Here is a 23,707-nt window from a genome sequence, read left to right as displayed (position 1 = left end):
TTTTGTCTTTCCATGGTGACGACACTTAAAATTCACTCTCTTAACACATTTAAAATGTATGCCATGGCATTGCAAAGTATAGTCATAATGTTGTGCGTTAGATCTCCAGAACTTACTTGTCTTGCTTAGCAAATTTGTACTCATTGACCAAACATCTCCCTGCTTCTCCAACCCACAGCCCCTATTCTATTCTCTGCTTCTCTTCTGTTTTTTTAATCTATTGTACATTCCTCATAGAAGAGATTAAACAATGATCTTTTTTTTTTAATTTTTTATTGATTATTTAAAGCATTACATAGCTCATGATATATCATCTTTCATAAAACAATGATCTTTTTTAGTGTCTGACTTATTAATTTAGAATAGTGTCCTCTGCATTCATACATATTGTCAAAATGCCAGGATGTTCATCTTTTTTTATGGGGATTCTTTTTTTCACTCCTTCCACATTTTTTCACTGGTGCATTACAGTTGAACATACTGTTATGTCCCTCCATGTTGTTACATACATGGTGTGGTTACAGACTCCTGCCTGCACACAATAGAACAATGTAATGTTGCAAATATCACTCCCCAGCCACTTCCCTGTTCCTTCCCAAATTTTCACTCCTCCCTTTCTTCTAATGATTTCCTTTAAATTTTTGTGAAATCCCTTACCCTGTTTCTTTTCCTTTTAACTTTGTAGCTCCCAAATATGAGGGCAAACATGTAATCTTTGATCTTCTGAGTTTGGCCTAATTCACTTAACATAATGATCTCAAATTCTATCCATTTTCCTGCAAGCCACATAATTTCATTTTTCTTTATGATGGGATAAAACTCTCTCTCTCTCTCTCTCTCTGTGTGTGTGTGCATGTGCACATCAGTATCATAATTTCTTTTTTTTGAGAAACAAAAAGTAACAACTTATTAATTTCAGAAAATCATGAAAAATGTCAATTATGCTCATACTAATTATTTTTTTTATTGGTTGTTCAAAACCTTACAAAGCTCTTGACATATCATATTTCATACATTAGATTCAAGTGGGTTATGAACTCCCATTTTTACCCCAATACAGATTGCAGAATCACATCATTACACATCCACATTTTTACATACTGCCATATTAGTAACTGTTGTATTCTGCTACCTTTCCTATCCTGTACTATCCCCCCTCCCTTCCCCTCCCATCTTCTCTCTCTACCTCATGTACTGTAATTCATTTCTCTCCTTTTTTTCCCATTCCCCTCACAACCTCTTATATGTAATTTTGTATAACAATGAGGGTCTCCTTCCATTTCCATGTGATTTCCCTTTTCTATCCCTTTCCCTCCCACTTCATGTCTCTGTTTAATGTTAATCTTTTCCTCCTGCTCTTCCTCCCTGCTCTGTTCTTAGTTGCTCTCATTATATTAAATAAGACATTTGGCATTTGTTGTTTTAGGGATTGGCTAGCTTCACTTAGCATAATCTGCTCTAATGCCATTCATTTCCCTGCAAATTCCATGATTTTGTCATTTTTTAGTGCTGAATAATACTCCATTGTGTATAAATGACACATTTTTTTTATCCATTCATCTATTGAAGGGTATCTGGGTTGGTTACACAGTCTAGCTATTGTGAATTGTGCTGCTATGAACATCGATGTGGCAGTATTCCTGTAGTATGCTCTTTTAAGGTCTTCAGGGAATAGTCCAGGAAGGGCAATAGCTGGGTCAAATGGTGGTTCCATTCCCAGCTTTCCCAGGAATCTCCATACTGCTTTCCAAATTGGCCGAATCAATTTGCAGTCTCACCAGCAATGTACAAGAGTACCCTTTTCCCCACATCCTTGCCAGCACTTGTTGTTGTTTGACTTCATAGTGGCTGCCAATCTTACTGGAGTGAGATGGTATTTTAGGGTGGTTTTGATTTGCATTTCTCTGACTGCCAGAGATGGTGAGCATTTTTTCACGTAGTTGCTGATTGATTGTATGTCCTTCTCTGAGATGTGTCTGTTCATGTCCTTGGCCTATTTGTTGATTGGGTTATTTGTTATCTTATTGTTTAATTTTTTAGTTCTTTGTATACTCTGGATATTAGGGCTCTATCTGAAGTGTGAGGAGTAAAAATTTGTTTCCAGGATGTAGGCTCCCTATTTGCCTCTCTTATTGTTTCTCTTGCTGAGAAAACCTTTTTAGTTTAAGTAAGTCCCATTTGTTGATTCTTGTTATTAACTCTTGTGCTATGGGTGTCCTATTAAGGATTTTGGAGCCCGACCCCACAATATGTAGATCGGAGCCAACTTTTTCTTCTATCAGACGCAGAGTCTCTGATTTGATATCAAGATCCTTGATCTACTTTGAGTTAACTTTTGTGCATGGCGAGAGAGGGGGATTCAGTTTCATTTTGTTGCATATGGATTTCCAGTTTTCCCAGCACCATTTGTTGAAGATGCTATCCTTCCTCCATTGCATGTTTTTAGCCCCTTTATCTAATATAAGATAGTTGTAGCTTTGTGGATTAGTCTCTGTGTCCTCTATTCTGTACCATTGGTCCACCTGCCTATTTTGGTATCAGTACCATGCTGTTTTTGTGACTATTGCTCTGTAATATAGTTTGAAATCTGGTATCGCTATACCGCCTGATTCACACTTCCTGCTTAGAGTTGCTTTTGCTATTCTGGATCTTCTTCCATTTCTCTCTTTAGGGTTCTGTAGTTTTCATTGTATAAGTCACTTCAGCCTGTGTATGTCTTTTCCAATCATATTTGCCTCCTGGAGGCAGCATATTGTTGGATTTGTTTTTTTAATTCATGTTACCAGCCTATGTCGCTTTATTGGAGAGTTTAAGCCATTAACATTTAGAGTTACTATTGATATAAGATTTGCACTTCCAGCCATGTTTGATTATTTATCTTTTTTTTTTTTTAAATTTAGTTTGTTTCTCCATGGTTAGCTTTCCCCCTGCCCTGTGTCTTTACTGAGGCACTTCCCACTGTTGGTTTTGGTTATTGTTTTTCTTTTCTTCCTCGTGTAGTGTTTTGCTCAAGATGCTTTGCAATGCTGGTTTTCTGGCTGCAAATTCTTTTAACTTTTGTTTATCATGAAAGATTTTTATTTCAGTGTCGTACCTGAAGCTTAATTTTGCTGGATTCAAAATTCTTTGTTGGCATCCATTGTCTTTTAGTGTTTGAAATACGTTGTTCCAGGATCTTCTCTCTTTCAGCGTCTGTGATAAAAAATCCTTTGTTAACCTTATTGGTTTACCCCTGAATGTAATCTGCCTCCTTTCTCTTGTAGCTTTTAATATTTTCTCTTTGTTCTGTATGTTGGATATCTTCATAACAATGTGTCTTGGCATTGGTCTATAATGATTTTGTATGCTTGGTCTCCTGTATGCATTGAGAATTTGTATATCCATTTCCTTTTTTATTTTTGGAAAGTTTTCTATAATTATTTCATTCAGCAGGTGGCTCATTCCCTTGGTTTGAACCTCTATACCTTCCTCTATCCTGATGACTCTTAAGTTTGTTTTTTTTTTTATGTTATCCCATATCTCTTGGATGTTTTTTTCGTGATTTTTTACCAGCCTTTCTGAGTTGGCTAGACTCTTTTGAAGATGATATATTTTGTCTTCATTATCTGACATTCTGGTTTCTACTTGCTCCACTCTGTTAGTGATACTCTCATTTGAGTTTTTAATTAGGTTTATCATTTCCTTCATTTCTAGAATTATTGTTTGATTATTTTTTATAATCTCTATCTCCTGATAAAGATGCTTAACTTCTTCTTTTATCTGTTTCTGTAATTCATTCTCAATGTGTTCTTTCGCTGCTTGAATTTGCTGTCTCATATCCTCTTTCAGGTTCCATTCCATCTGTCTAAGGTATTCCTTGAGTTCTTTATTTGACTATTTTTCTGATTCCTCTAAGTCCTCCTGAATATTTAGGCTGTCCTGCATTGTTTGTACTCCTTTTCTTCCTTGCTTTTTCATGCTGCTCATGTTACTTCTTGTTCTGTTTGACTGCTGTGTTAGTGTTTACTCTTATAAATTTATTTGATGCTTGGGAGGAAAGGTATTAGTAGGGAAGGGAAGAAGTCACTAAAGAGAATGAGAGTAAGAAGGTAGAATACAAGGAAGGGGGAATAAGAAAATTGAAAAGAAATGAAAAGACACAAGAAAAAAAATAGAAAAGAAAAAAAGAAAAAACATTGAAAAAATAATAAAAAATTAAAATTATAAAAATGATAAAAAAAATTAAAAATTTTTTTTAAAATAAAAATATTGAAAATGAAAAAAACCCAAATAATAAAAAAAATTAATAAATGCAGTCTTAGAGTTTGATTAACTTCTCTTCCAGTAGGTGGAGCTGTGCCCACCGGGGCTAAGCTTCTTCTGTCAATATGCGGGAACCAATCACTGTTCAGCAGCTCCTCCTCCCTGACTGGGCGGGTCTCCAATCTTGAGTGTTTACGGCCTTCTCTTGTGTTTAGTCACTTCTCCACTTTTCCTCAAGCCAGGCCCCGCTCACCGGTGACGCTCACCACAATACTAGCTACACGCCAGGTCTCCTGCTTCCGGGAGCCCTATTTTCTTGAATGACTGGATACATTCTCCCTGTTTGCCATTCCCTCAGACCCTAAGTTAGTGGAGCTTGGGGCTGAGATCCCTCAGTGAATTTTGCTTGCCCTCCGGTAGCCACGCCCCCGGTAGCTGGTGCAAGAGACCTCAGTTGTCAGCACTGGTGGGAGCGGTAGCTGGGGTTCTGCGCCACTCCTGATTCCCTGGGTCTGACTATCCCGTTCATTGGAGAGCTGGGAGGGGCCCTGGTTTCTCTGCTGTGTGGAGAGAGAGGGCTAGGGGGTTACACACCTGTCGCCACTGGTTTCAATGAAGTTATCTCCTCCGCTGCATTCTGGTGACGTCAGTTCTCTGCCATGGTGTTATCCCGTGCAAATGGCGACAGTTGGTTCCCTTTACTGGGTGACCAATGCAACGGTGGGTCCTGACTGGCTCTCCCAAGCCCCGTCTCAATCCTGTGGCCACTGCCTATGAAAGCCCAGTTGGTATTAACCTCCGCAGGTTCAGAAGGGCCGACCAGTTGTTTCAGTGGGATCGTTTAATGCTGAGTCACAGCAGTTTGTCTGCGAGATGCAGGCAAACGGGAGCTTCAATTCAGCTGATCCGGGCTGGGTGTGTGTTCTGAGAGGCCCAGAATGTTCGCCCCAGATCCACATCAGCTCATCATTGCCTAGTGATTCTGAGCAAACAGCATTTAGATGGTTTACGACTCCCTATGCCCGCGAAGCTGAAGAGGTCAGAGAGTTGATCTCTCCACGCCCGTGCCATGTTGGATCTTCTAATAATTTCTTTATCCATCCTTTTATTGATGAATATCTAGACTGGTTCCCTAGTTTGGCTATTGTGAATTTTGCTGCTATAACCATGGTATGCATGGATCACTATAGAATGATGACTTTAATTCTTCAGAATAAATATCAGGGTCTGGTACAGTTGGGTCTTACAGTAGTTCCATTCCTAGTTTTTTGAGGAAACTGTATATAGATTTCCATAGTAGTTGTACTAATTTCAAATCCCACCAACAGTGTAAAAGTGTTCTTTATTCTCCTCATCTTCTCCAGAATTTATTATTATTTGTATGCTTGATGTTTACCATTCTGAATGAATGGTGTGAGATAAAATCTCAGTGTAGGTTTTTTTTTTTTCTTTTTTTTTTTTTTTTTTTTTTGGTACCAGGGATTGAACTCAACCGCTGAGCCACACCACCAGCACTGTTTTGTATTTTATTTAGAGACATGATCTCACTGAGTTGCTTAGTACCTCACCCTTGCTGAGGCTGGATTTGAACTCACAATCCTTCTGCTTTAGCTTTCTATGCTGGGCTTCTGGGATTACAGGTGTGAGCCTCTGTGCCTGGCCTTCAGTGTAGTTTGACTTACATTTCCTAATTGTTAATGATGTTGAACATTTTTCATCTATTTGTTGACCATTTCTCTTTTTTATCTTGAGAAGAGTTTAATTCATTTGCTCGTTTATTAATTAGGTTATTGATTTTTTGGTGTTAAGTATTTTTTAGTTTTTTATTTATTCTAGATATTAATCCTCTGTCACAGAGTAGTGAGCAAAGATTTTCTTTGATTCTGTAGGTTCTGTCTTCACATTCCTAATTCTTTCGTTTGCTGTGCAGAAGCTTTTTAATTTGATGCCATCTTTGGGGAAAATATTATTTGGTTCTATCTATTATGTATCTATCATTGATCTGTCATCTTTCTCTCAACTATTTCTCACGTTTCTATTAATCATCTATTGTGTGCAAACAAAACAGCAGGAGGTCACCTGTCAGTATCCACAGGTTGCCCAAGGTTGGGGTTGTTCTACTTGCACCAGACAGGTGAAATGCAGCTCAGTTGGCAGCTTGGTAAAGCTGCCTGTGGTATGTGTCATGCCCCTGCCAGTCTCTAGGGCCTGTGTGTGGGTTGGGGTCACTCTAATGCACCTAGGTAATGCATCATACTCTGTGCAACCTGTACCTTTTAATCTCCATGGGAAGCACAGTGGGTGGGGGCATAGCAGCAGTTCAGCAGAGCAACTCATTCACTGTACTGGGGGAAGAACACAGTTGGATTGGGTCTCAAATGGAGCAGCCTGGTTTGGGGGGAGTACTACATGGACTGGGTTCTGCCTCTGGTGTAGTGCAGTGAGGCACACATTCTGATGATGTCAGACTGTCACTTTTAAAGATGACATGATCTTATATATAAAGAAAGACCTCCAAACTCCCCCCGAAACTAACTAGAACTAATAAATTCATTCAAGTTGAACACAAAATGAACATACAGAATAAATAGCATTTGAATACACCAATAGGAAATTACTTGAAACAGAAATTGAGAAACAAATTTTATTTATAATAGTTAAAAAATTGATGCTTATAAATAAATTTAAGCAAAGAGGTGCAAGATCTCTCTATACAATAAAAACTATAAAATTTACATGGGCCTGGGGATGTGGCTCAAGCGGTAGCGCGCTCGCCTGGCGTGTGTGCGACCCGGGTTCGATCCTCAGAACCACATACCAACAAAGATGTTGTGTCCGCCGAGAACTAAAAAATAAATATTAAAAATTCTCTCTCTCTCTCTCTCTCTCTCTCTCTCTCTCTCCCCTCTCTCACTCTCTCTTTAAAAAAAATTTAGATGAAAGAAATTGAAGAGGACACACATACAAAAATGGAAATATATCCTATGTTTTTGGGTTAGAAGAATCAATATTGTTAACATGTCTATAATATCCCACACCATCTACATTTTTAATGAAATCTTTATGAAATTGCCCACATCTTTTTCCACCAAACCTGAAAGCATAATTCTGAAATTTGTATGGATCCACAGAAAACCCCAAATAGCCAAATCAATGAACCCCAAATAACCATTCAAAAAATAATGAAGCAGGAGTCATCCTATTACTACCTAAGTTGAAAACACATTGTAAAAGTGTAGTAATCAAAATGGCATAGTGTTGGCATAGAATCAGGGACATAGACCAGTGGAGCAAAATAGCCTAGAAGAATACAGAAATATATACATCTAAACCAACTGATTTTTGACAAAATAAGAGAGTTTTTCCCTAAATGGTTCTGGGAGAATTGGATATCAACATGCAGAAGACTGAAAGCAGACTCCTTACTCTCTCCAGTTATAGAAATGAGTTAAAATGAATGTATATACTAACTATTAGACCTTAAACATTTTTATGAAAATAGTGATGTCCTGTCTTGTGATTTTAAGCATTGACTTACATGGTGTGCTTACCACTCTCTCCCAGCATATTCATACATTTCCTCTCTCCCACAGATATTCAGTGTACATGAGGCTAATGTTAACCAAATTCTGACGATTCATTGCTGACTATTCTGATGTCTTTATCTGGAACATAGGCAAGAATTTCACTGATCTCCGATCTAAGCATGGAATTAGACACAGGAGGAGTAGAATATATACCTCTTGTTGCAGAAAGATTTCAAGTAGAATGGCCAACATTTTATAGACTTATTATATTAAAGAAATCAATTTAATATCTATTCTTCCCAGTACCCTATAAAACAGACACTGTTAATATCCATATTTTAGTTAAGAAAGATAAGCTTCATTAAGTTCAAGAAAATGACCCTAGGTAATTCTGATAGATCATTGAGAGTCTGAGACTTGAACTAAAGCCTATTTTTTAAATCACTGTGTGGCATTGCTTCTACTTTACCACAAAGATTTTGAGAGAAATTTGGATGTGGAGGAACTTAATAATGTAGGTGTGACTATTTAAGGATATTCTGTATCAGTTAAATGGTACCTCAATGAATCTGGAATAAATTGAAAATCAAATTAAATACTAGATATTCAAAATGGCAGAGGCTTTCCATACAAGACCTTTTATTCAGAAATACTATACATGCTCCAATACTTTCTGTGGGTCTGACAATTTGTATTCATGATCAGTACAATCCAGCTTTTACCTTAAATGCTTGAGAAGCACCATGCTCATGTTAGCATATATCAATAAAGTATATCAATAAAGTATATAAATATACTGGGTTATGTTGCATTTGTCCTCAAAACAGTAAACCACATCCCACAACATGTTTGGATATCATTAAACAACATAGACATGCTCAGATGAAAAACAAATGTCCTTCCATTGAAATCAAGGTCCTACCAGTACCTGTTAAAATTTAAGTTGTTACCCTGAATCCATTTGCTGAGTTTTTTTTTGTTACGGTAGTTTATTCCAGCTATTTTCTAAGGTTCATAATTTGGAATATTCTAGATATAAAACTAAATCCATACCTTATATTATTTTCACTTCACAGAATAGATATCTGGGGTGGCTTAGGTTAGCAACAAAAGCAGTATATTTGAAGAAGTTAATGGAATAGAGCAGACCACAAAATTTGTGTTTTCTAATATCTAATCAATATGAACAAAAGGATGAAAATAAACCATAATAGGATAAAGGAATTGATCCGTATATAGTGTTTGCATGTAGTTGAAATATGACACTGAACCCCATTAATGTTTACAATGAATGCATATAAATAAAAACATCACCAGAAACTATCAAAGAGAGAGAAAATCTCTTACTATTAACTTAAAAATATGTCACCTAAGAAATTAAACAATAGATTCTGTCACGGAGGGGCACAAACAGAGAGGCCTCGACCTTCCTCTAGGAGCCTCTTTTAACCCTAACCTCTAGAAAGTGGGTATGTGACGTGACAAAATCTAGAGAGTTTTTTTTTTTATTATTTGAATGAAGTCAACTAAATGTATACTCTTTCCTTTCATTTTCCTCTTACAAAAGGATTGGGATTGAAATGGGTATAACTGAGACCTAAATGATAAAGGAGAGAAATGAAATTACACTTTAATGGAAGCACAGTCTCTGGGACTGAGGAACAAGGTCAGTGCTTCACAATGCTGATGGCCACAGGGAGTTTCTTTTTCTTTTCTTTTTTTTGGGGGTGGGGGAGGCGGTGGTTACTGGGGATTGAACTCAGGGGCACTCAACCAGTGAGCCACATCCCAGCCCTATTTCATATTTTATTAGAGACAGGGTCTCATTGAATTGCTTAGTGTCTAGCTTTTGCTGAGGCTGGCTTTGAACTCGAAGTCCTGCCTCAGCCTCCTGAGCTGCTGGGATTACAGGTATGTGCCACTGCACCAGGCTTATAAGGCATTTCTTAACACTCCTCTGACTCATGACACTCAACTAACCCCACAGTTTGCAATTACACACTTTATGATCTAGCCTTCTTCATCACCCCAGATTCTTCACCACTTCTCCTTAACAAGTAGTGTTTTGCTTCTTAAATTTGAAGACACTTTTGTAAAGAAGAGCTAAGTATTTCTGTTCTTTCCTGGATCATTCACCTGTCTCTAGTACCACTTACTATGTTATTTCATTTATTTTTTGTAAATTTATCCAAAAATGTATAGTCTACATACCTTACCTCTTTTCTAGATTTGTAGATTCCTTGAACATTAGAACATATGATTTCTGGATTTTTATCTTCAAGAGCCAGTTCAACCCTTGAAATTTAGTAGACTCTGAATATATATTTATGAAGTGCAAATACATTTTTCATTGAAGGGTGTTCTTTTTTTTTTCTTAAAACTTTACAATCTTTCTGAGAGTGTCCTTGAAGGCTTGCTTTACTTGGTGGTTTCTTAGTGTATAAATGAAGGGATTCAACATGGGGGTGACTGAAGTAATGAGCACAGCTATTCCTTTGTTGAAAGCACCTCCTTCTTTTATACAGGGATTAATGTACATAAACTTGCAGCTGCCTTAAGACAGGGAGATGACAATCATGTGGGAAGAGCAAGTGGAAAAGGCCTTTGTCCTTTGCTGGGCAGAGGGGATCCTCAGAATGGTCCTGATGATGTATGTGTAAGAAAATGTCACCAGAACCAAAGTATTTACTAGAGTCAGTATAGCCAGGAGCATGAGCATCCTTTCTAAGATGCTTGTGTCTGAGCAGGGCAGCTCTAGACGGGTCCATTATTCTGCACATAAATTCTGCTTGCTAAAAACTCACAATGTGTGTGAAGTTATTAACTCTCTCTCTCTCTCTCTCTCCATATATATATATATATATATATATATATATATATACACACACACACATATATATATATATATATATATACACACATATATATATATATACACATATATATATATGTGTATATATATATATATGTATATATATATATATATGCTTAAATTAATGATCAGAAGAGAAACTAGAGGACATATGGTTGTGTTTTGTTGGTGTCTTAGAAAGGCAAAAAGAAGAATAAGAAGAATGCCCTTTGGTAATAGTCTGATTTTATTTTTCAATATTTTTGAAGTATAAAGGAAGATTATACCCATACTAATGCCATAATATGAACAATTTATATGTCTGATCAAAATATAAAGTGTAGTTGAATAATTTGATGTTTGATAAAGACAACAGTTACGTATGTACTATAAAAGCACAAAAGTTTATTTCCATAATTATAAAGCACAAAACAACAGAAAGACTGTTTAACTGTCAATAGAATTCTAAATATGTACATGACTAATATTTGTTTTTCCTTCTCTGTCCATCTTCTATAGATCCATCCATGTTTTTCATGCTCTAATTTTATCTTTGACATCTTAGAATATCCTTTCCAAATAATGAACTTGTTTTGATAACTTGATCAATGTTCCTAAACTCTAACATTCTTGAATCAAGAGGTGATGAAAATCTGAATAGTTACAGAATCTACCCAACCAAAATTTAGTCATAATGCTTCTAAATTCAGAGCTTGTTCTCTGTGAGTTTATGTCTCACACAAGTGAGAAGTGGTCTCTGGATATTTCCATTCTATATTATAAGAAGGTCATGTGGCCAGAGATGCAACTTCTGCTTTACATTTCCTTTTTAGGACATTGAGTCTTTGACTAATCTCTGGGGTATGCAATTATTGAGTAAACCATTCTGAATAATGGAAATTTCAAAAAAGGCAAAATAAATTGTTTGATTTTGGATTTTGTTTTATAAGAGAAACATGTTCCAGGGAGAACATTAGCTTGACGAGTCTACCAAATTGGAAGAAGCCATGTTTGTCATTTACATGAACAGTGCTCACAGTTATTCAGATTTAAATGTAAGTAAGGCTTTAAAAACACCAATAGGCTATCAGTTCTTTGTGAGAAATACAATCCATTTTACTGTGTCTTTGAAAGCTGCTTTCACTTGTTTGTTTCGAAGTGTATAGATGAAAGGGTTAAGCAAAGGGGCAACTGAAGTAGTGAGGATGGACACCACCTTGTTAATGGCCACTCCTTCCTTTGCTGAAGGCTTGACATAGATGAAGATGCAGCTGCCATAGGTGATGGAAACCACAATCATGTGGGAGGAGCAGGTGGAAAAGGCCTTTTTCCTTTGTTGGGCAGAAGGAAATTTTAGAATGGTCTTGATGATGTATGTGTAGGAGAGAGTGACACACACCAAGGTAATACTTAGTGTCAGTATGGCAGAAGTCAAGACTATTTTCTCTAAAAACACTGTGTCTGAGCAGGTTATCTGTAGAAGGGGAGATGCATCACAGCCAAAGTGATCAATCTCATATGAGTCACAGAATTCCAACTGGAGACCTAAGCCAAGGGGTGGGAGGATGATCAGCAGGCCAGCAAACCAACAGCTGAGGACAAGTATAGCACAGACTCTGTTGCTCATGATGGTTGTGTAGTGTAGGGGCTTACAGATGGCCACATAGCGGTCATAGGACATGGCAGCCAGGAGATAAATTTCTGTTGCTCCAAAGAGGACAACAAAAAATACCTGGGTGAAACAAGCATTGTAAGTAACAGTGTTGTCACCAGTTTTCATGGTGTACAGAAATCTGGGAATACAAACAGTGGTGAATGAGACTTCCAGGAAAGAGAAATTTCGGAGGAAAAAATACATGGGAGTTTTAAGATGAGAATCCAAAAGTGTGAGTGTGATAATGGTGAGGTTCCCAGCCACACTCAATATGTAAGTGAGAAACAAAAATATGAAAATTAGAACTTGTAGTTTTGGATCATCTGTCAATCCCAGCAGGATGAATGTTGTTATTGCTGTATGATTTCTCATCCCTGCCTTGGGCCAAGTCACAAGTGAGTGGATCTGAAGACAGGTGTCAAAAGAAGCCGGCATTTGAGCCTGACTGGTGACATCCCGACAGACAGCTCAGTGCACTTAATATTCCTTTACCTGGAAATCAATTACCTCATTGAAAATACCCATACCATTGACATCTTACAAGAAGGTTTCTACAGAAAATTTTGAATATAGGTCTTATGCTTGTACTGCATCAGTAATAATATCAAATAAAAACCATACAAAACATAAATCATATGTTCAGAATGCAGTTTATTAACAATATTGCCTGCAGGTGACATTCTATGTGTCTTATTCTGGAAGAACTATGACACTTTTGGGCTTCTCTTCTCCCATCTTCACCTTTCTTTGCCTTCCCCTACCATACTGTAATGTTCTATTTTTAAAATCAAGGATAAACTGTTAATTAGAATTTTATATTGATTATTTTATATTGTAGTGAATTTTAACAGCAGCACATTCATTTTAGAGTTATTTTTTCTTTTTGCTGAATTATCTCTTAATAAGGTGAAAAATTTAGAACAGAAAGGTGCACCTTAGCTTTTTTTCTTATACTTTATGAATGAAAATTATTTCTTTTTATCAGTTCATTTTAGTATACATAGTATTAGTGAAACAGTATATTGGGGTTCATTTTAATATAACTACACAAGCATGGAAAGTAATTTGCTCTTATTCAGTCTTTACTACTTCCCCTTTCCCATCTATTTACTTATAATTTTTATATTTATGTCTTCTGGATATACATGAAGGTGCAATTGGTTGGGGCATATTCATAGATGTCCATAGGTTAGTGTGTACATTCATTCTTCCCTTCTTCACCCTTACTCCTCCCTCTTCCTTGATCCCTTTACTTTACTCCACTCATATCCTATAGTGAAAAGAATTTCTAGCCAGTTTGAGACTCTTAGGCATTGTGTTTCCTGAACTTTGGAAGTGGTATAAAGAACCATTTTCTGGAACCTGAGCATGAACCTGATTGAGTCCTGCTGTGGTGTTGGTCAAGGACAGAGCCCAGGAGGAGAGATCTGTGGTGTTGCTTTCTTTGCAACCTGGTCCACCCAGTCTTCTTAGTGCCACTCAGTCACCTGAGTTTGTCTGTGACCTCTTTTTTGAATGATTCCTGCTGTTTCATTCCAATCATTCTCCCTGTTAATTTACCAACTGTCTTCCTAATCTTGTTTATGTTCTCTGGGTTTTTGGTAATGTAACCAGCTCAGGCAACATCTAGGAAAGATGGACTCTAACAAATTCATCTTTGTAAACAAGTAATAAAGTACCCTACCTTTCTCAGTGGCCTTTATCTCTGTTCATTTCACCTCTTCCCAGATGTTTCAAGCCTCCTTGTATTAAAACTGATATATTTTGAAGAACTACGTTAGATATGGGCTCAGGGAATTCTGCTTCACTTTGTATCCAAACTTAACCCTCATTGCAGTTCCATATTTTAAGGAGCTGTTTTCAGATATGCAACTTGTTAAAGAAAATCCTATGAACTCATTACCAGCCATGTATACATATTATAACTTAAAAATTATAATGTTATAAAATAAGACATTATAAAATATGTCTTAGGAAGGGGATTGTTAAATGTTCAATTTTAGATACAGCTCACAGTTTATTAAAAAAATCCTACAAATTTTTGTATAAAAGAGGAAGAAACTTATTTTTTGTTTAGATAACTGCCCCACTTGCACTCAGTATTTGTGGTCCATTTGAGAATCAAAGACAAAGTTCTTTTCTCTTATTTATTACTGTCCAAGAAAACAATCAATATTCGTTCATGCAAATAAACATTCAATAGTTACTTATTATGTATAGAGCATTATGTCAGATACTCACCTATAGGTTCACCTATGAAAAAGTTGCTCCCTAAAGAAGATTTGAGGTCACTAGTAGAAGATACTATTTCATATTAACACATTTTCATTGAAATTGTAACACAAGGTAACAGCAGAAATATAATTTTAGATTCGAAACAGTATCTATTTCATGCTTCTTCCTTGACAATTATTCTTAGTTATACTAGTATCTATTCATATTTTCCTATATCAATTCAGATCAAACAGGTTCTGTACAAAATTTGGCAGTCCAAGGTGTCACCAAAAGTAAGACACATGGCTCAGCGTACACAGATATGATTTTAGAACAAGGAAAACTGCATGGGAGAAATAATTCACCTTAGAGTTGGTTTTGTACATCAGGGAACCTGGCAAATACAAGGTGATAGACCAGGTTTATTTGTTCACACTGAATTACCCCTGTTCCCCTCCCTGTTCTCTCCCATGTATTTTAGTAAATTGGTGATTTGGTTTTGATTTTTTTTCATGAACTGTCCAGTGAATTTTAAAATATATTGCAGATACTTGTCTATTATGTTTGAAACAAACCTCATTTAATTTTCATTTGGGACCAAGACTTCTCATAGATTGGAGAGTTTAGGTCCAAGAAGAGTTTGAATTCTGCATCTGCCAAATCCATGGTAAAAGGACTTAAATACCTGAGATAAAAAGGGGATGTTTCTTCTAAGATCATATCTAGTATGGATATTATTTGATATCTATGACACTAGTAGATATTACTGAGTAGAGGTGTCTTTTCCGTAGTATTCTGGTTCTAGAGAGTTAAAACAGTCTCCTCAACTGATACTCATGGCCAGGAAAAGGAGAAACTAGCTATCAAAATAAAATTCTATTTTTTTCAGAATAACACGTTAATAGAATTAATTGTCAACCCCCTTTAATGAAGTGAATTTAAGATTTTAAAACTGATTGTTCACCCTCTGCCTGATTTATAGAATATGGAAAATATGTCACAAAAATTACATACTAATTATATACTTACTTTTTGGACCTGTCTTCATTAGAGGGCTTTGACAGAACCATAGTGTAGGAGCATTAGCTGTCGAGGAGCTTTGTGTGTATCCTGTACCCACTCATTTTCACCTATCACAGTCCCCACCCTCAGCCTCCACAAGAGGACATGTATGGGTGGACACACACATGCACACACACACTCACACTCAGGCAGGTGTGACAATGAGAGTTCCCCTCTAGATTTTCATTACTCCTGCTATATGAAACCAGTCTCTATATTCTCTTTAATTTACACATCTAAAATGGCATCTTATACCTGATTACCCATTGATTCTGTTTGTTCAAGGAAAAAATTAGTGGTTTAGAGCAAAAAAGAAAATTCTAGTCTATTAGAGAGCTCATGTGGTCTAATCCAGGGAGGCAGGCTTCCCTGAAATTTCTGTTATAGCAGCCTTTGCTTTATATTGCTACCACTTTACAGGGAACAACAGAGCAAACAACTCAGTCCTTGGTGACTCAGTTTGAGAAGTTATTCACAAATTGGTGGCAGTCTAATCAACATTGTAAAAAATTATGTAGCAATAGGGACAGTGTCCTCAGAGACCAGGAGAGTTTAATATGTTTGAATTTAGTTTTGATTACTTTGTTGAATCTCTGTATTTCCCTAGGATTAGTTCCTGCCTGCTACTTCATATGTATTATATGTTATGTATTTGTGACCTAAATCTCGTGTAAATAAAAATACTAAAAGAAAATTTAAGAAGTCCTGTTTTTCAGGTAAAAAAACTGATGATCAGAGGACTGCGAGTCAGTGTACTTCCAGGGGTGGTGCAGGTTTTGAACAGAAGTTTATCATACACTCCAATATCTGCTTCTGTGGAACACAACATGAGCTCCTTCCCCCAATAATTAGGAGGTTTATTGGCATTTCAGATGTGATTTTTCTCCTAGTCTGCCTGGCCCACATTGTCAATCCACCTTCCTACTTGTATCTTTTCAGATAAGTGGTGGACTTACCTGTGATATTTAAAGCAACAGAGAGTTTTGCATCTAAGCACTGAATGAAAAGTCCTTGTTCCCAGGATATGTTTTTCTTTCTATATTTTTTTACTTTGACTTCTCACTACTTTATGGAAGTGACTAAGGCTTTGACTGTTTCTGCCATCATTTCTGGACTCTAGCTCCTGCTGTTCCTGTTGATTCTTTTGTCACATGATGGAGGTGTTCACTGCAGCAGATGTCTTGCCTGTTCCTCTCAGCACTGTTCCACTGAGTTTTCTCAGATTCAGTAGAGGCACTGTGAGACAGCATCTGTCATCCCTGACAAAGGGGATAGGTTGTAGATAAAGGACATGTGTCTTTATTGAGTAAAGTTTTTTTAATATGTTCTTTTAGATATTCCTGACATTAGAAAGTATTTTGACATATCGCACACACGTGGAGTATAACATCCTGTTCTTGTGGTTTTACATGATGTGGAGTTACACTGATTGTATATTCATATATGAACAGAGGAAAGTTATGCCCAATTCATTCTACTGTCTTTTGAGCAAAGTTTTGAGAAATAACTGATGAGCTGTAGCTAACACTGGTCATTTCTCTTCTTGTTCTGCTTCTTTTTATCCATAGTTACTGAATGCTGGTTTTATTGGGGGTGACAAAGTGCCCAGATTAAATACTACCCAGCCTCCCTGAGAGCTGATGTAGCTTCATGGCTAAGATTATGGCTGATGATAGACTTTCCACATTTTAATTGCTATTACTGCTATAGAACCATCAATTTGCCTGTAAATTCTGTTTTAATTGTAATTCAGTTAAGTTTCTCTTGTGAATGATTTCTATCTTAATTCTCTTTGACCCAGATATTATGTTTTGTATAATTTGAATCCTTTGAAATTCATCTAGACCTACCCTGAATACTGTCCATTTTAGTAAATATTTTCTGTGAACTTTAGAACATTTCTGCTCTTCTTTGGGTGGAGTGTTCTGTGAATAAAGTCAGTAAGGCCATAGTTATAGAGGTTTTGCTTAAGTCTCCTATATACTTACTGAATTTCTGTAGTAGTTCAATCAATTATTGACACAAGTGTTTCAATGTTTCTAACCATAATAGTGTATTTTTCTTTTTCTCCTGGTAGTTTAATCAGTTTATGCTTTCTGTATTTTGAAGCATTATTCTATCCACAAACACTTAGAGCAGTTATGGTTTCTTAAAGAATAGAGCTTTTTATCACCCTCAAATTTGTTATCTCTACTAAAATTCTTTGGTCTAATTTACATTGTTCATTGTGAATATGGTCACTCCAAATTTTAAAAAATGTGGATAATGCAATGTATTATTATTTGTTATAGGCTATCATCTAACTTTTTGTACAGTGCTATTTCATGTATTTCCTTCTGAAAAACTATTGTTCAATTTCTGTCTTATATTAAAATTAACTTTCTTTTAGGCAGCAGAGTTGCCATTACTGCCGCCTATGTTTTCTCCCTCTCGCCTCATAGTTTTTTTTTTTTTTTTGTCTTTCCATGGTGACGACACTTAAAATTCACTCTCTTAACAAATTTAAAATGTATGCCATGGCATTGCTAAGTATAGTTATATTGTTGTGCCATAGCTCCCCAGAACTTACTTGTCTTGGTTAGCAAACTTTGTACCATTGACCAAACATTTTCCTGCTTCTCCCACCCACAGCCACTGTTCTATTTTCTGCTTCTCTTCTGCTTTTTATCTATTATACATTTCTCATACAAGAGATTAAATAATGACTTTTTTTTTGTGTCTGAGTTATTTAATTTAGAGTAGTGTTCTCTAGGTTCATACATATTGTAAAAATATCAGGATGTTCATCTTTTTTAGGGGGATTCTTTTTTCCCTCGTTCCACATTTTTTCACTGGTGCATTACAGTTGGACATACTGTTATGTCCCATCATGGTGTTACATATATGGTGTTGTTACAGATTCCTGCCTGCACACAATAGAACAATGTAATGTGGCAAATATCACTCCCCAGCACTTCCCTGTTCCTTCCCATTTTTTTCCTCCTCCCTTTCTTCTAATGATCTCCTTTTAATTTTTGTGAAATCCTTTCTGCTTCTTTTCCTTTTACCTCTTTAGCTTCCAAATATGAGGGCAAACATGTAATCTTTGATCTTCTGAGTTTAGCTTATTTCACTTAATGTAATTACCTCAAATTCTATCCATTTTCCTGCAAGTGACATAATTTCATTTTTCTTTATGATGGGATAAAACCTTGTGTGTGTGTGTGTGTGTGTGTGTGTGCATATGCACATCAGTATCATAATTTATTTTTCTTTAAAAAGGGAGAGAGAGAGAGAGAGAGAGAGAGAGAGAGAGAGAGAGAGAGATTTTAATATTTATTTTTAGTTTTCGTCGGACACAACACTTTGTATGTGGTGCTGAGTATCGAACCTGGGCTGCATGCATTCCAGGCGAGTGCGCTACCACTTAAGCCACATCCCCAGCCCAGTATCATAATTTCTTTATCCATCCTTCTATTGATGAATATCTAGACTGGTTCCCTAGTTTGGCTATTGTGAATTTTGCTGCTATAACCATGGTATGCATGGATCACTATAGAATGATGACTTTAATTCTTCAGAATAAATATCAGGGTCTGGGACAGTTGGGTCACATAGTAGTTCCATTCCTAGTTTTTTGATCAAACTGTATACAGATTTCCATAGTAGTTGTACTAATTTCAAATCCCACCAACAGTGTAAAAACGTTCTTTTTTCTCTGCATCTTCTCCAGAATTTATTATTTTTTGTATGCTTGATGCTTGGTATTCTGAATAAAATCTCAGTGTAGGTTTTTTTTTTTTTTTTTTTTTTTTGTACCAGGGATTGTAGTCAGGGACACTCAACCACTGAGCCACATCCCCAGCCCTATTTTGTATTTTATTTAGAGACAGGGTCTCACTGAGTTGCTTAGTACCTCACCCTTGCTGAGACTGGCTTTGAACTCACAATCCTCCTGCTTTAGTTTTTCAAGCCGGGCTTCTGGGATTACAGGTGTGATCCTCTGTGCCCAGCCCTCAGTGTAGTTTTGATTTACATTTCCTAATTGCTAATGATGTTGAACATTTTTCATCTATTTGTTGAACATTTCTATTTTTTATCTGAGAAGTGTTTAATTCATTTGCTCATTTATTAATTGGGTATTTTATTTTTTGGTGTTAAGTATTTTTTAATTTTTTATTTATTCTAAATATTAATCCTCTGTCACAGAGTAGTGAGCAAAGGTTTTCTTTGATTCTGTAGGTTCTCTCTTCACATTCCTAATTCTTTCTTTTGATGTGCAGAAGCTTTTTAATTTGATGCCATCTTTGGGGAAAATATTATTTGGTTCTATCTATTATGTATCTACCATTGATCTGTCATCTTTCTATCAACTATTTCTCACTTTTCTATTAATCATCTATTGTGTGCAAACATAGCAGAAGGAGGTCACCTGTCAGTATCCACAGGTTTCCCAAGGGGGGGCTCTTCTACTTGCACCAGACAGGTTTAATGCAGCTCACTGGGCAGCTTGGGAAGGTTGCCTGTGGTATGTGTCATGCCCCTGACAGTCTCTAGGGCCTGTGTGTGGGTTGGGGTCACTCTAATGTGCCTAGGTAATGCATCACAGTCTGTGCAGCCTGTACCTTTCAGTCTCCATGGGAAGCACAGTGGGTGGGGGCATAGCAGCAGCTCAGAAGAGCAACTCATTCACTGCACTGGGGGAAGAACACAGTTGGATTGGGTCTCAAATGGAGCAGCCTGGGTTGGGGGGAGTACTACATGGACTGGGTTCTGCCTCTGGTGTAGTGCAATGGGGAACACTCCCTGATGATGTCAGACTGTCACTTTTGAAGATGACATGACCTTATATATAAAGAAAGACCTCCAAACTCCCCCCAAAACTAACTAGAACTAACAAATTTATTCAAGTTGCACACAAAAGGAACACACAGAATAAATAGCATTTGAATGAATACACCAATAGGAGATTATTTGAAACAAAAATTGAGAAAGAAATTTCATTTATAATAGTTTAAAAATCAATGCTTATGAATAAATTTAGGCAAAGAGGTGCAAGATCTCTCTGTATAATAAAAACTATAAAATTTTGATGAAAGAAATTGAAGAGGACACACATACAAAAATGGAAAAATACCCTATGTTTTTGGGTTAGAAGAATCAATATTGTTAGCAGGTCTATAATAGCCCAAACCATCTACATGTTTAATGAGATCTCTATCAAATGCCAATGGCTTCTTCACCAAACCCGAAAGCATAATTCTGAAATTTGTGTGAACCACAGAAAACCCCAAATAGCCAAATCAATCAACCACAAATAACCATTCAAAAAATAATGAAGGAGGAGTCATCCTGTTACCTAAGTTCAAAACACAGTGTAAAACTGTAGTAATCAAAATGGCATAGTGTTGGCATAGACCCAAGGACATAGACCAGTGGAGCAAAATAGCCTAGAAGAAAACAGAAATATTTACATCTAAGCCACTGTTTTTTGACAAAATAAGACAGTTTTTTCCCTAAATGGAGCTGGGAGAATTAGATATCAACATGCAGAAGAATGAAAGTAGACTCCTGACTCTCTCCAGTTACAGAAATGAGTTAAAATGAACGTATATATTAACTATTAGACCTTAAACATTTTTATGAAGATAGTGATGTCCTGCCTTGTGATTTTAAGCTTTGACTTACATGGTGTGCTTAACACTCTCTCCCAATGTATTTACATATATCCTCCCTCCCATAGATTTGCAGTGTACATGAGACTAATGTTAACCAAATTCTGACGATTCATTGCTGACTATTCTGATCTGGTGGAATTAGACACAGGAGGAGCTGAATATATGTGTCTTGTGTCTTGTCATAGAAGGATTTCAAGTAGAATCGCCCATGTTTTACAGTCCTAGTTATAGTAAAGCAACCTATTTAATACCTATTCATCCCAGTACTGTATAAAGTAGATGCTGTTAATATCCATATATTAGTGTTGAGAAAGATAAGTTTTATAAACATCTAGGTAAATCTAATAGATTGTCGAGAGTCTGAGATTTGAACTAAAAGCCTGTGTTTTAAATCACTGTGTGGCATTGTTTCTACTTTACCACACAGGTTTTGGAAGAAATTTGGATGTGGAGGAACTTAATCATGTAGGTATGACTGTTTAAGGATATTTTGTATCAGTTGAATGGTACCTCAATAAATCTGGGATAAATTGAAAATCAAATTAATTACTAGACATTCAAAATAGAAGAGGCTTTTCATACAAGACCTTTTATTCAGAAATACGATACATGCTGCAATATTTTCTGTGGGTCTGATAATTTATATTCATGATCAGTATAATCCAGCTTTTACCTTAAATGCTTGAGAAGCACCATGCTCATATTAACACATATAAAGTATGTCAATATACTGGGTTATGTTGCATTTGTACTCAAAACAATAAACAGCATCCCACAACATGTTAGGATATCATGCTCAGATTAAAAAACAAATGATCTTCCATTGAAATCAAGGCCCTATCCACACCTGTTAAAATTAAGTTGTTACCTTGAATCCATTTGCCAAGTTTTCTTTAGTAGGATAATTTATTCCTAGAAATTTCCCAAGACTCATCATTTGGAATATTCCAGATATAAAACTAAATCCATACCTTATATTATTTTCACTTCGTAGAATAGATATCCATGGTGGTTTATGTTAGCAACAAAAGCAGTATATTTGAGGAAAAGCAATGGAATGGTACACAAAATTTGTGTTTTCTAATATCAAATTAATATAAACAAAAGGATGAAAATAAAATCATAATAGGATAAAGGATTTGATCCATGTACAGTGTATGCATTTATTTGAAATATGACACTGAACCCCATTAATGTTTACAATTAATACATATAAATAAAAACATCACCAGAAACTATCAAAGAATGAGAAAATCTCTTGCTTTTAACTTAAAAATATGTCAACTAAGAAAATAAGCAATAGATTCTGTCAAGGAGAGGCACAAACAGAGAGGCCTCCAACCTTCCCCTAGGAGTCTTTTTTAACCCTAATGTCTAGAAATGGGTATGTAAGGTGACAAAATCTAGAGATTTTTTTTCTTATTTGAATAATGTGGACTAAATGTATACTCTTTCCTTTCATTTTCCTCTTACAAAGGGATGAAGGAGGCAATGGCTACAACTGAAACCTAAACGATAAAGGAGAGAAATGATTTACACTTTCATGGAAGCACAGATTCTGGGACTGAGGAACAAGGTCAATACTTCTCCCCTTGAAACAATGCTGATGGCCACAGGGTTTTTCTTTTTTCTTTTCTTTTCTTTCTTTTTTTTTTTTTGTTTGGGGTGGTACCCAGGATTGAACTCAGCAGCACTCAGCCATTAAGCCACATCCGCAGCCCTATTTTGTATTTTATTTAGAAACAGGGTCTCATTGAGTTGCTTAGTGCCTGGCTATTGCTGAGGCTGGCTTTGAACTCCTAATCCTCAGCCTCCTGAGCCGCTGGGATTACATGCATGTGCCACTGCACCAGGCTCACAAGGAATTTCTTAATACTCCTCTGACTCATGACACTCAACTAACCCCACAGTTTGCAATTACACACTTTATGCTCTGGCCTTCTTCATCACCTCAGATTCTTCACCACTTCTACTTAATAAGCAGTGTTTTGTTTCTTAAATTTGAAGTCATTTCTGTAAAGAAGAGTTAAGTCTTCCTGTTCTTTGCTGGATCATTCACCTGTCTCTAGTAACACTTACTATGTCATTTCATTTCTTATTTGTAAATTTATCCAAAAATGTATAGTGTATATATCTTACCTCTACTCTATATTTGTAGATTCCTTGAACAATAGAACATATGATTTCTGTATTTTTGTCTTCAGGAGCCAGTTCCACCCTTGAAATTTTTAGACTAAACCACAATCATGTGGGAGGAGATGGTGGAAAAGGCCTTTTTCCTTCATTCATATTTATGAAGTGCAAATACATTTTTCATTGAAGGGTGTTCTTTTTTTTCTTAAAACTTCACAATGTTTCTGACAGTGTCTTTGAAGACTTGCTTTACTTGTTGATTTCTTAGTGTATAAATGAAGAGATTCAACACAGGGTTGACTGATAATGAGCACAGCTATTCCTTTGTTGAAAGGAAAACACCTTCTTCTTTTATAGGGGATTAATG

The 23,707-nt window shown here is 36.3% G+C and overlaps 1 protein-coding gene across 1 annotated transcript; it reads right to left on the bottom strand.

The window, feature by feature from the left end:
* Positions 1-11,707: 11,707 nt before the first annotated feature.
* On the bottom strand, positions 11,708-12,646 carry LOC308658832 (olfactory receptor 6C2-like; the record flags this gene model as incomplete). The annotated part of the gene is made up of 1 exon (XM_081311751.1): positions 11,708-12,646. The coding sequence occupies one exon, from the start codon at positions 12,644-12,646 to the stop codon at positions 11,708-11,710; it is 939 nt and encodes a 312-aa protein (XP_081167877.1).
* Between the last annotated feature and the right edge of the window lie 11,061 nt (positions 12,647-23,707).

Source organism: Spermophilus citellus (genome assembly GCF_964194105.1).
Source record: "Spermophilus citellus genome assembly, chromosome: 10".
Taxonomy (NCBI): domain Eukaryota; kingdom Metazoa; phylum Chordata; class Mammalia; order Rodentia; family Sciuridae; genus Spermophilus; species Spermophilus citellus.
Note: the sequence above shows the minus strand (reverse complement) of the source record. Positions and strands in the feature narration are given on the sequence as shown.